The 13,776-nt window shown below is 42.0% G+C and overlaps 1 protein-coding gene across 3 annotated transcripts in view; it reads left to right on the top strand.

Annotated features, from left to right (window-relative positions):
- Window positions 1-13,557, top strand: part of MFSD14B (major facilitator superfamily domain containing 14B) — a 71,142-nt gene extending 57,585 nt beyond the window's left edge. For 2 of the 3 annotated variants that reach the window (XM_032866480.1, XM_032866481.1), the window contains exons 6-12: window positions 2,513-2,731; window positions 4,489-4,602; window positions 7,434-7,505; window positions 9,138-9,250; window positions 10,556-10,653; window positions 12,256-12,398; window positions 13,044-13,557. In XM_032866480.1, the coding sequence (XP_032722371.1) occupies window positions 2,513-2,731; window positions 4,489-4,602; window positions 7,434-7,505; window positions 9,138-9,250; window positions 10,556-10,653; window positions 12,256-12,398; window positions 13,044-13,295 (1,011 nt within the window). In that variant the 3' untranslated portion in view covers window positions 13,296-13,557. The remainder of the gene's footprint in view (window positions 1-2,512; window positions 2,732-4,488; window positions 4,603-7,433; window positions 7,506-9,137; window positions 9,251-10,555; window positions 10,654-12,255; window positions 12,399-13,043) is intronic. The other variant, XM_032866482.1, reaches the window with a different exon arrangement.
- Window positions 13,558-13,776: the final 219 nt, after the last annotated feature.

The raw sequence follows: 13,776 nt of genomic DNA, 5'->3' as shown, positions 1-13,776 counted from the left end.
CACCCAGGCGCCCCCTAAACTCATTTCTTAAACTCTGTTTTGAAAGCTTAGAAGCAGGATTCTCACTAAGATTTCTGCCTCTGCCAGTTTGAGGTTTTCTCTGTAGCAGTTTACAAATAATTAAATTATGGAAATACTAGAAAACAGGGTACTTTCTCAGAGCAGTGTTGCAGGGTGCGTCACATGGAAGGAAAAGATGAATTAGAAAGTGACCGTGGTTCGGATGTACACATTATTTATAGATAAGCATTAATCTCATTCCATCGGAAGCAGCTGCTGTAGCCCTTCCCAAGTTTTCTGAGGAGGAGCTTAGTAGAATGCAGTAATTTTCCATTCAAAACTCATGTATCAGATGTGTTCATATGTATTAAATCATTGTCCTAGGATGATAAATTTAATTCCATTGTTTGTAATGACCGAATCTTGAGTTACTGCAAAATTTTTGTTTTAGAAAGTGTCCATTTGGCTAGAAGACAATTATGATGGTAAATTTAGAAACGTCATTTTGACAAATGATGAAACAAGTTCTTGTTTTTTTCTTTAAATTCAAGTGATTGTTAGATCCTTTAAACTTGGAATGCTTTGGGATTATGAAAAGCAGTTTCAGCTGAAATGAAGCAGCTGTAAGTCTGACTGTATGTACATTTTGGCGGGAAAGATTAGAGATTAGAAAATGGCTCTCATTCTTGCTCATCATATGAACTTAAGAGTTATTTAGAAATAACACGGAGGACATTGGGAGATGGAGAGGGTAAGTGAGTTGGGGGAAATCAGGAGGAGACTGAGAAACAAATTGAGGGTTTTGGAGGGAAGGGGGGTGGGAAGAAAGCCTGGTGGTGGGTATTAAGGAGGGCACGGATTGCATGGAGCACTGGGTGTGGTGCATAAACAATGAATTTTGGAACACTGAAAAAAATTTATAAATAAATAAAAAGTTATTTAACTTAGGGCACTTGGGTGGCTCAGTTCGGCTCAGGTCATGACTGCGCCGCTCTGCCTACTTGTGCTCTATCTCTGTCAAATAAATAAAATCTTAAAAAAAAAAAGTTACTTAACTTTTCTATTGTTATTTGTACATTGAGTACAAATTTTTGGTTTACATACAAAAATGTGAAGATTAAGAAAATGAAAACTTAGAAATAAATGACTGACTTATTGACCCATTTTGTGCAGAAATGAGGTGGTTAGCACTGGAGGACCCCATGGCAGTGCTCTCTTAGCAGCCTGCCTGTCATTGCAATTTATAATGTACTTATGTAACAGCCCTCATCTTCTCAAAATAATATGGAAAAACCTGAAGGGCAGGAGCTCTGTCTTCTTCTGGTACAGAGTGGGTACTTAGTAAATACTGAACCAAGTAAATATTGAACTAATTCCTGCTCCCCAAGTTGGAATTCTGGATGCCTCCTTTTCTCCCCCAGACAGTTTTTATTGGACTTCTGGCTTCTATAATATTTTTAGTATAATACTAATTTCAGATATATTGTATTTCCAAATTCATTTGTGGGTGATGGGTGAAGGAAGAATGTCATAGACTAACCAGGTGTCATAATTTTATAATTTTTTTTTTTATTTGACAGATCACAAGCAGGCAGAGAGGCCAGGTGTCATAATTTTAACCACAGATAATGACTTCAGTGGTTTCTTTTAAAATCCATTAGAAGTTTAGATAACCAATGTATATGTCTATTTTTGGTACTCAGTCTGGTTATAATTTAGAGACTGTCCATTCAAGCTTCTGAGCATTCAGGGTACATTCCAAGATAGAGGAAGCCTCTGCATTAGGAAAACCGTGTGATAAAGAGAATCCACGTGGATTCAGGTGCAAATGTGATCAGGCGGTTCTGTGATTTCTGGTGTAGAATGGAGGTGGGGAGTGACAGAAACGAACAGCTCAGGGATCTCTAGTTTAAATAAAGTTTCAGCCTCTCTCTCAACAGATCTCTGTTGTTGTTAACAGCCCTTTTTCTCTAAGAATATCAGGGATTTTTTTTCCCCTTCTCTGTGCTAATGAAATGGTCACCAAATAATAAAATGGTAAAACAGTGCACATTTTTAGACCATGAGATCAGCACAGTCCCTGAGTAATTTGTAGGTTGTACCATTAGCCCTGCAGACGTTTTCCTTTTCATGCCTTTCTCCCCACATCCCTGCCTTCCAATTAAAGAAGACTAACATGTGTATGTTTTATTTATGGAGAAGTTTTTCTCAATTTTTATTTCTGATAATCTAAGGTTATCTTGTAGTTTAGCTTTTCAGGATATCTCCAGTTAGTTCATAGTTTGTGAACAAGTCCTTAAAAGGAAATGACTCTCTCTCATTCTTAAAATGTTCATACAACACATTCCTTCTGTTTAAAGCCAGGGAAGGATGGCCATACATGCGTCTGTGGTACCCTGTGTAAGAAGCAGGAACATGGGTGTGATGGGGCTGAGTGTGTGCTTTCTGCATGTGTATATGGTAGAAGGTGGGACTCTGGGTGAGTGCGTGCGTTTTGCGTGCTTTTCCACAGGTCTCGGCCACCTTTGCAGCCAGTCTGGTCAGCAGCCCGGCCATTGGAGCCTACCTTTCAGCCAGTTACGGAGACAGCCTTGTTGTGCTGGTGGCCACAGTGGTGGCTCTTCTGGACATCTGTTTCATCTTACTGGCTGTTCCAGAATCTCTGCCGGAGAAAATGAGACCGCTTTCCTGGGGAGCTAAGATTTCTTGGAAACAAGCCGACCCGTTTGCGGTAAATAATCCATTTCTTTCTCCAGTAAAAATAGAAAAAAAAATTAATCGCCCATAAGGCACTGAAGTTGTCTATGCACCCAGGAATATGTAGGATTCATATGTCTTTCCTTTTTAAAATGTTTTTATTAGGAAGAGAGGGATGGGCAAAAGGAAAATGAGAGAGAGAGTCTCGTGTGTTCCATGCCCAGCATGGAGCTCAACTTGGTGTTCAATCTCCTGAGTCAGACACTTAACCAACTAAGCTACCCAGGTGCCCCTAGAATTTATTTTTAAGTCAAGCATGTGGTAGGTACCCTAAGAAAAGAGAGGAAAAAATGTCTGCTTAATCCCTATGAATGTAGGGAAGATGTTTTTTCTTACTGCATGGTTGTTTTCACTTTTTTTTTTGGTAAACAAAATGAAGGTGGCTGTTTGAATTGTTCATTTTCATTCACTTAAATTCAGAAAAGATGAATAGATTTGGTCTGCCTAAAGTAATTATTTTCTAGGTTGTTAATATACATCCACTTTGACCAGAGGCTTTGAACCTGTATTGTGCAGGTTGAACGGATTCTTTGTTTTCTGTAACTTCTTAAAAATGTTGGCTTTTTTGGAGGGGGGGGATCCTATTAACAAATAGAAGAAGTACTGAGAAGAATCCTATCCCTCCCTTTTTCCTACCTCATCTGACTTGAAATTGTTCTTGAAGAAAATATGTGCAGGAAAAAAACAGAGATTTGACTGCGGTTTTTAATCATCCAAATTGACTTTTTAGGAAAAATATGTAAAAAGGAAAATAACTCATCAAATTCTTTTCTGAAAAGGTCCCTCAGGTCCCAACCTGAGGACCCTGCTCATTTTGTTTGTGCTGTGATACCAGACATGGAGAAGAAGGTGCTTGGAGAACGAACCCGGGTGTGGACCTGGGCTCCCGTCAGGCCTCCCACTTTCTTGTCACGTAGTGATCAAGTTACGCGTGGCAACTCCTCTGTGAAGTAGGAGTACTCTGCTGCCCCAGTACTCTGCTGCCCGAGTACTCCTCCAGGGCTGCCGCAGGGCGTACTGGGAATGTATGTAAATGAACCAGTCACATGTCTGTGCAGCAGGTCTCCACAGACATGAACCGTTTTGCTATTCATCATATGAAGGTTACAGTTACGGTGACACTAGAATCCAGTGAAGCACTCTCCAGTACTTAGCAACACACCTTTTGATCTTAGCAACAATTCTGTGTAAAAAGGAATGTAAGAAGGACTTTTAGACAAAGTTGTAACATTCAAAAGTTACTGCTCAGAGACTCTTGTTGTCACTGACCCGCATGGTGGGAGCATATTTATTTGTCGACCAGTTTTACAGGAAAATTGAGTATTAACATCTTAAAGAATATAGTAAATTTATATATTATAAAAACCCTGAACCGTTTATGGATTTAAAAGTGTTATATTATGAATGAAGGAGAGAGATGAGATTTTCTTAAATGGTTCCGAAGCAGTGTTTTTTCAGCGTCTGTTTATAGGGTGTGAACCATTATGGTTAACAAAGATGAACAAGTATTTGTGGGGTTTTTTGTTTTGGTTTTAAGCTATAATATTTCAAACATAAAACTTTGAAATTAGAGGACTTGTAACCATAGAGTTAATGTTTACCTACTTTTGTAGTCCCTTCAACTTTTATAATCCACCGTAATAAAACAAAACAATGAAGCCCATGTCCTGGAATGCCAGTGACTCTAGTGTGGCCGACTGTTTATGTGTTTCTCTTTCTGCTTATTCCTAGTCACTGAAGAAGGTTGGAAAAGATTCTACTGTCTTATTAATTTGCATCACCGTATTTCTTTCATACCTTCCTGAGGCTGGACAGTATTCAAGTTTTTTTCTCTATCTCAGACAGGTGGGTAGCATGTGCCTAGTAGGTTTAGAACATGAAGAAAACCAAAGGTTAGGATGTAAAACTATTTTGGGGAAATAGTTACAGAAATAGTTTACAGAAAAAGCGTGGACTTGCTTCCAGTATAGTAAGTGTAGGCCGTGACATATAATTAGCAGTTGAGGTTGGGCGCCTGGGTGGCTCAGTGGGTTAAAGCCGCTGCCTTTGGCTCAGGTCATGATCTCAGGGTCCTGGGATCGAGTCCCGCATCGGGCTTTCTGCTCAGCAGAGAGCCTGCTTCCCTCTCTCTCTCTCTCTCTGCCTGCCCCTCTGCCTACTTGTGATCTCTGTCTGTCAAATAAATAAATAAAATCTTAAAAAAAAAATAATTAGCAGTGAGGAAACTTTAATATGATATTTTAAAATACTATAAAGTGTTTACTCTTGAAAAAAATTTCCCTGAGAATTAGCATAAGGAAAATCTATCATAATGTTTTAAATCTTCATTAAATTTCAGAGAGAGGGCAAGTTTGACCTGACCTGACCTGGGCCACCTTCAGTAGAGGCCGTGTAACTGCTGCTGCAGGTGTCCAGGGGGCTCACAAGCAAGAATCAAAATCATCCCTCCCTGATCTTTTTCTCTTTAAAAGTTTAAACTCTCCCTTGTCCCCCAAAAAGGCAGTTGACTTAAGGCAATTTAAAAACAATCTCCCTTTCCAACTTTTTAAAATTTCAGTTCTCTGGGATTGTGCAGACAGGAGTTGCCTTCCATTAGCAATCCTGCCCTTGTCTTTACTGATTTCCCTGAAGTCTTACTAGGGGCTCCCTCCACATGGCAGAGCAGGCCTCCTCCTAAGATAAATTCCTCTACTTACGGCGATATTTTAAATTGAAACTTGTTAAATTCACCATTCTCACAGTTTTCGTGAAAATGTGAGACTATTATTTTATATGGTGGCATACAAGGAAAACTGTTTTTCAACCAGTTCTTTTCAGTTTGTTCATTCTGAGTGGGCAGATGCTAGAGATTTAGTGGGAGGACTGGTGAAATAGCCTGTTTAATGTAGAAAATTAATCTGCATTTCTAATTAAATTATGCATTAAATTAACTGCATTTAAATGTAGGAAAAATGGGAAAGTTGAGGTGAAAAAATCTTCTCATTCCTTCAGAAAAAAACAATTAGAGTTATTTTTTCTACCCTTTATTTCTATACATATTGCTTATGTCACTACCACCAACACTGAACAGTAAATCAGAATCATTTTCTGTTATTTTGTATTTGTGCGTGCTTTTAAGAGCAGTTCACACACACACATTTGAGTTAAAATTGCATTAGGCATTTCTAAATCATATATCTGATAAGGAACCTGTATCAAGTATTAACTTTTATAAATGAATAAAAGGACAACCCAATTGAAAAATTTCAAAAAAAGATTGAATAGATACTTGTCCAAGGAAGAGTCACAAATGGCGAATAAGGACATGAAAAGATGCTTAACATTAGCCACCAAAGAAGTGCAAATCAAAACGAGATACCACTTCACACCTGCTGCAGTCAGACAGACAGAAGGTATGGTGAAACGCAAACTCACACAGGCTGGTAGGAACATAAGATGGGGTGGAAGAGAGTCTGGTGGTCCCTCAAGGTGTTCAACATAAGGTTTCTAGCGAGACTGTTCCTACGTATGTAGCCAAGAGAAATGAAAACATAGGTCTAAGGAGAAACTTTTATACAAATATTTATAATAGCCAAAAAGCAGAAATAGTTGATGGAATGTATTGACAAATGGCGGCATATCTGTATGGCGGGATGTTACTGTTCGGCAGTGAGCAGCAGTAAAGCGCTGTACCTGCAGCAGCGTGGACGCCCTGGGAAAATACTGTGCTGAATCAGATACCAGGACCATATGTGGCTTTCTTTTACATGAAAGGCTCAGAAAAAACAAACCCAGAGACAGGAAGTGTATCACTGGCTGGACAAGGGACAGGCTGGGGGAATGGGACTCGTGATGGGGCAGGAGGACTGATGACGTCTTCTACAGTTGACTCTGGTGGTGGCCGGCCAACTCTCTTGAGCATTCTCAAGCCACTGGATTGTATACTTCTGATGGGGGAAGTGTAGGATACTTAAGTCCTGTCTTGATAAAGTTGCTTTAAATGTATGTTTATACTTAGATTTACAAATACAGGCTGAGAAATAATCCCTAAATAAGGCTACTTTCCAGGTTCCTTTTTTTTTTTTAGTTGCATTTAATTAGTGAGTAATAGGCCTTTGCTTGTTGGCAGCACTGACCGGGGAACCTGAGATTCTAGCTCTTTTATTACCTAGTTGTGTGACTGGAAGCAAGATAATCATTTATTAAATAATAGAATGCATACAATAATTTTTAATTCCTTTTCCTGATCTTTACAGGATTTTAGTAGAGGACAAAAATATTTGACTTTTTTAAAACCTGGTATTTAAAACCTAAAGTTTTAGGCCTGTCAGAGCTTCTGTTAAGGTTAAGAGGCTTAGAAATTATTGCCAGCTCACTTCAATTGCTTCTAGAATCACCATGGAAGCTTTTTAAAACATGCCTGTGCCTGGGCCCAGAGAGTCTGATTTAACTGGTCTCAAATGGGTTACAGCATTTCATTGCCTACCCTCCTCCTCTTCTCTGTTGCCCACGTGATTTAAATGGGCAGCCGAGGTTGAGAGCCACGGACTTGGCTACTGAGCAGATATATCTATTGGGAGGAGCAAAAGTCACATCATTTTCTTCATGTTCTTTCTAGTGTTTGATGATAATATATTTGTCTCATATTATTTTTATAGTATCTGTATTACAAAAGTGTTTCCTTTCCTTTTCCACAGGTCATAGGTTTTGGATCTGTTAAGATTGCAGCATTCATAGCTATGGTAGGCATTCTGTCTATTGTGGCTCAGGTGAGTGTCATTTCAGCCATTTTTTCTTTATCATTTTTATCTGAAAATAACTGGATTTATAGGAAATTGCAAAGAAATGTTCATGGGGAGCCCCTACACCCCTCTGCCATTAACCCCCTCCTCCCCTGCCATGCTAACATCTCTTGTATCTGTGGTACAACATCAGACCCAGTCAACAGGCATCGATACAGTCTACAGAATCCTGATCCATGATGGATCCATGATCCATGATCCCTGAGATCATGACCTGCGCTGAAATCAAGAGGAGGATGCTCTGGGGCGCCTGGGTGGCTCAGTGGGTTAAAGCCTCTGCCTTCGGCTCAGGTCATGATCCCGGGGTCCTGGGATCGAGCCCCACGTCGGGCTCTCTGCTCAGCAGGGAACCTGCTTACCTCTCTCTCTCTGCATGCCTTTCTGCCTGTGACCTCTCTCTGTCAAATAAATAAATAAAAATTTAAAAAAAAAAAAAAAAAGGACGCTCAACCGACTGAGCCACCCAGGCACCCCAGAACCATCATTTTTAATAGGATGTTGAAATTGTAGTTTAGGAGGAATTTAATACAACTTTTCATTAGTTTTTAGGATACCTGTCACCTCTACTAGTCAATTCAGCAAGTAACAGCTTGCTTTTACAGCCACCAATCCTCTAACTCTAGATACTGCAAAATAAGCTTAAAATATAGAAACACTTTTTTGGTTAATGAGGAAAGTTTAGTAGCAGGAAAACAAAAATGAAATCAGTAACTCTTCCAAACTCTGCTATCCCCAGGACTGAAGAGATGTGGTAAATGAGTGCATTAGAATATATGAAATGAGTAAACATTAAAATCTCCCCATCTATTTTAAGTAAAAGGACCTCAAAAGGCAGGATATATGACCTTTGAATGAACTCACGGACGTGCCTGGGTGTGTTCACAGTGTCACATGGAGGTGCCTAGAGGTCCTTCCCTGAAATGGCTTCATGCGGCTCTGTAGCGTGGGGGCCAGCAGTGCGCTCTTCAGGGAGAGACCAGAAGGCTGTGAAACTGTGTTGCCCAAACATCGGAGCTGACAAGGCTCAAAGGAGTGCAGTAAGGCAAAAAAAAAAGCCTATTTTGTCAGTGAATGCAAATTATGTTGAGCTTGCAAGTTGCTTATGATTCTGGTTTATATTTATAGCAACTCTGGCTATTGAGTTAGTCCAGACTCCTCTTTGATCCTCTGCCTTTACAATCTGAGCTAGTCGTTTTTAGTAGAGCATTTGTTAAAGTCAGATTTGCCTTAGTCCAGCTTTCTGACACTGCTAACTTCCCGCAGAATCCCGCGTATTCTGTGATGCGTCCAGTCGGGGTTCGCTCTTCCCTGGTGGTGAAGCGACTGGCGTTTCTCCAAGGAGTCCGCGTCCTGTCCTTCTCAGTCACGATAATTGGTGAACAGCTATCGTGACCTTTTGGAAAGTGCTAGCAAAGCATCAGATAAGCAGGCTTTGGTGAGGGGCTGAAGGCCCGGAGGCCCCACAGCTCAACTCGAGCTCTGTCAGTGCTGCGTGGCTTCCCCACACTTGGGCCAGGCTGTGCACCCGTAGCGGCCTGTCAGGCTGGCATCAGAGCCGTGACTCATGGCTTCTCAGGATTATCCCCTTTGTTTTCACAGACCGTCTTTCTTACCATCTTGATGAGATCATTAGGGAATAAGAATACTGTCCTCCTGGGCTTGGGCTTCCAGATGTTCCAGTTAGCCTGGTATGGTTTTGGATCTCAGGCCTGGTAAGCCTCTCCTTTGGATCCTCATAAACTAATAGAAGCATCTTTTAGAGGAACTCGAGTTGCCTGAACGTGAATGGGAGGGAAGCAAGGATTATTTTGCCGGTTGATGTACTCGACATTTCAAAAAGGGTGTTTAGACTTAATTTGCAGAAGGATGGAGCTAAGAGATCTCACATTATTTGTTGAGACTGTCTTTGCCTCAGCAGTGAAGTTCTCATTTAATTGCAGGTGTACTTTTTAAACACATTTGTCAATTTTTAGTGACCTCACATAGTCCACAAGAAGACAAGGAAAAATGACTGGTTATAGTGGGGTTCACTGCCATAATTAACTGAGTGACTCTGGGTAGTGACATAACCTTTATAACCTAGGACATCGGAGTTAGACGAACACGAAGATCTCCTCCAAAACCAGGTGTGCCCTGAGGCGGTTACTGCTGCCCACACGCTAGATGCCCACAGACAGCAAGTTCAGAATAAGCCCTCAGGAGGAAGAAATGTATGTGCCTGCTTACCGCAGGCCTGATTTTCTGTGTTGGGTTTACGTACGAGAGTTGATCCTCACTTTGCTCCTATAAATTGATGACGTAACGGAAGAGGAGCTAGAAATGCGCTCAGTGGTTCAGTGGTTGATGCTTCGTGTTCTTGAAGATTCCGGTCACGCGAACTTTGGTACTTCAGTAGCTGATTTGGTCAGACTTGTTCTATGTTCAAAAGATTTTGTTGACCTGCAGGGTTTTTTCTCTTCAGTAAGGATGTGCACACTAGCCTCCCCGAGGAGATCTGTGCAGACAGGTTTTCAGCCCCATTAGGACCTCACTTTGCTCACACTCATACTTTCTACTTCAGTTCCTTTCATAGTGACCCTGAACTTCAGGTCTCTGTTGTTTCCGTTGGTGGCACGTGACACTTGCTTGAGGGGTAGCAAACCGGGCAGCCCGAGGGCAGTGTGAAGGTGAGAATTACAGACAGAAAAGTGGAATATCACTGAGGGAGATGTGGTATCTATAGAAACAAATCTTTCTGAACTTCACTGAACTTCTACATTTAAAGATGGTAATGGGCAAACGAGGAAGAACAGATTTCGAAGGCGGGAACGTGAAATAATGAAATCTTCCCAGCTGTGAAGTAATCACTATTAACAGTATGATGTAGGACATTCCAGGTTGAAAAAAAAAAAATCCATTTTTTCTTAAAGAGGGAAAAATAAATACTACCCAACAGGAGAAAACTTTACTGGACTGTACTCTGTAAGCTCCTCAGGGCTGGCGCTGCCGCCTGACTGTGGCCGCTCCTGTCATTGCAGGATGATGTGGGCAGCAGGGACGGTAGCCGCCATGTCCAGCATCACATTTCCAGCAGTCAGCGCCCTTGTCTCTCGGAATGCAGAGTCCGATCAGCAAGGTGAGGTCACTGTACTCGTGCTGTTTTCCTCCTTCAGCTAAGATATACCTGAAGTAAGAGAGGCTCCGAGCCTCTCTTCATGTCACAGAGCTGGTGACAGCCATGTGGTCCCTTCTTGGCAATTGTACCTTTCTATTTTCCCTCCTGCTTTGATCCTACATTCCTTAAAATCTGGACTAAGTGGTTAAGAATACTAAGGATTAGAAATAGAACTGTCCCCGCCCCCAGAAAGAACTATCCATTTTCTCCTGTCAGTTTTGAGTCCTCGTGTGTGTGTGTGTGTGTGTGTGTGTGTCCACCAGAATGAACTGATCATTTTAAAGATGTCAAATAATGACAGACTGGACAGTAAAGCAAGGAGTTCTTTATTTAAGCACCATAATCACCAACATTTCTTTAAATTCAAAATCAAAGTTCATTAGCTTAAATTAGGAAATGATTTTTTGAGGGGGTAAAAATATGTGTACTTACTGTTAAATGCATAGTGAGAAGCACAATTAAAATGGAGACAACCATGTGGAGAATAGCACTCTACCATCTGGACTCTTCATCCTTCTAGAACCTCTGGCTTCTATCAGGCAGTTCCTGCTGCCAGAATTAATCCTTTCCTTCTCCATCTGTTAATGGTTCACCTAAGTAGTCAGGAAGTAGTAAATTTTATAAGGAAAACCTTTTAAATGCATTAGAGCCCTTTAAAAAGTTTTAATAAAGAACTAGATTGAAAGATTAATTCATTGCACTACTTTGCCACATCAAAAATTAGCCATCTTACTCGTACCCACGTGTAAAGTGTCACTTGAAGACTATAGAATCTATGTGTCACCCTTTGCGAACTCCCTGGGCTGTGTCCTTGGGGCGTGTTACGTCAGAAGAAGCCAGCCCGCTGGGGAGGATGGGCACTGCCGTCACGTGTGACAGGTACCATCTGGTCTTTCATGACATGAATTCTGTTTGGCTGTTATTATGCGTATATGTTTTAATGCAGATGTTCCTAAATGTCAGTGTACAACATTACTGGAACATATTAAGTTGAATCATATTTGAACAGTTTGACTTACGGAAACATCCATTTTCATGATTCTAGCTACTATTTTATCTGCTACATTAGAAACCAGAGATATCTAGAAGTTGGCACTTCTGGGATTTTTCAGTGCAGGTCACCATGAGCAGCAGAGTCTGTGTGAACATGCTGGGAATACACAACTTTAGGACTGCTGTGGACTCACACACAGGGCTCCAGGAGACGAAGGGCAGATTTTTGCTGTAAAAGGACTGTTAGATGAGTAAAGGAGGAAAAATCTCATTCCACAGAAAAGTGGAAATTGCCTATAAATGGAGAATTTAAAGGGTTTTTTATTTATTTTTCCTCATTTATAGGAAGGATCTAGCTGTTATGGGGGGAATTCAGCCCCAAAAGAGATTTCACAAACATCACAGTCATTTCATCTCCATATAGATCTTAGGGCAGAGAGTTAGGACATTAAAGGACATAGTAAAACCAGTAACACATTTGTGCACCAAATGAAACTATGATGGGCGAAGTCCCTAATCGTGAGATACTCTTACGAGAAGACTGGCTCCCTTCTCTTCGTTCTGACGCAGGCGTTGCCCAGGGGATCATAACTGGAATAAGAGGGCTGTGTAACGGCCTGGGCCCGGCGCTGTACGGCTTCATATTCTACATGTTCCACGTGGAACTGACGGAGTTGGAACCGGAACTGAGTTCTGACAACGCTGCCCTGCAGGTAATTTGGTGATAAGTCTAGTTTTATAACCTTTATGTCTGATGGTAGCAAAATCTGAACTTAAATTTGGAGAATGTTCTTGTTCGTACAGTGTTTCTGTTGTATGTGCTACGCTCAGTGCTTCCTGGGACTGAGAAAGGATCAGTTCAGTGATGTAGTATCTTCCCCAAAAGCTGTGTCTTAATTTTGTTCTGAGTCCATTTTTACCTACACAAGTGCTCCGATCAGAACGCTGTCCGCCCGCGAAGGCCAGCGAGGCCAAGTCAAATGCGGGCTGACCTAATCCCCGCCAGGAATTGAGCCAGAGCGCCGTTCTGTGTACTTCCCAGGCGTTCCTGCAGTGGACATTTCTGTATAAAACGGTCCGTAGTGTTCATGAACAGCGCGCATGCTGTGAGGTCCTAGGGTGGGATTTGGAGACCCGCAGCTGCCACTTAAAAGCTGTTAAGAACTGGCGCAAAGAACAATGGTTAGTTGCCCTCTGTCGTGTTCTAAACACAGGCTCTCTCAGAATTTGCCTTCAGCCTTAATAAAACATTTGCTTATGAGAAAATGATTTACTTTTTGATGGTTTGGGGGAGGCCAGGGCTAATTTTGGATTGAAGACCAACCAAACGCTTTATCTCTGTTTCCCCTGCCCCTCAGGGAGCTGTCATCCCAGGCCCACCGTTTTTGTTTGGGGCGTGTATAGTTCTTATGTCCTTCCTGGTTGCCTTATTCATCCCTGAATACCGCAAAGGCAGTGGAACCCAAAAACACAGCAACAGCATCAGCGGCAGCCTGACGAACCCCCCCGGGCGGGGCAGTGACGAGGACATCGAGCCACTGCTGCAAGACAGCAGCATCTGGGAGCTCTCTTCCTTCGAGGAGGCTGGGAATCAGTGCACTGAGCTGTGAACTTGCCAGAAAGGGGGATTCTGTGGACGCCTTCTCTGAGAGCCGCGGGAGCCACACCACACGGAGACTTCATGGTGCTGGAGGGGAGATGCTAGTGGCGTCCTTCAGGGACAGGTTTGAGAAGTGACCCTCTCCATCCCTTTGCCCCCCCCCGCCCCCACTTCTTTTCCTTTTCTTCTTTTTGTGGTATATTAGAACAAGATCTAAAGTACTTTCCTGCAAATTTTGCGATCTTCAAAGTCATCTGGAATCCACACTTTGAAACTAAGAACGATTTCATATCTTGGTGGGATGGCTTTCCTTGAGTAACTCTGGATGGCAGTTCCTCCGTCTCCCTTTCAGTGGAAGGCGCAGGGTGGGGCTGGACTGCCGTCTCAGGCAAGATCTGAGCTAACAAGTCCCTGCTTGTTTTCTTCCTTCCTTTTCTTCTTTCCTTCCTTCTTTCTCTGATCTGTGCCCATTCAGCCCACGGGTGTTTCCG

Source organism: Lontra canadensis, unplaced genomic scaffold (genome assembly GCF_010015895.1).
Source record: "Lontra canadensis isolate GAN:19392208 unplaced genomic scaffold, GSC_riverotter_1.0 scaffold31, whole genome shotgun sequence".
Classification (NCBI taxonomy): Eukaryota; Metazoa; Chordata; class Mammalia; order Carnivora; family Mustelidae; genus Lontra; species Lontra canadensis.
This window is presented reverse-complemented; position numbering and strand designations above follow the sequence as displayed.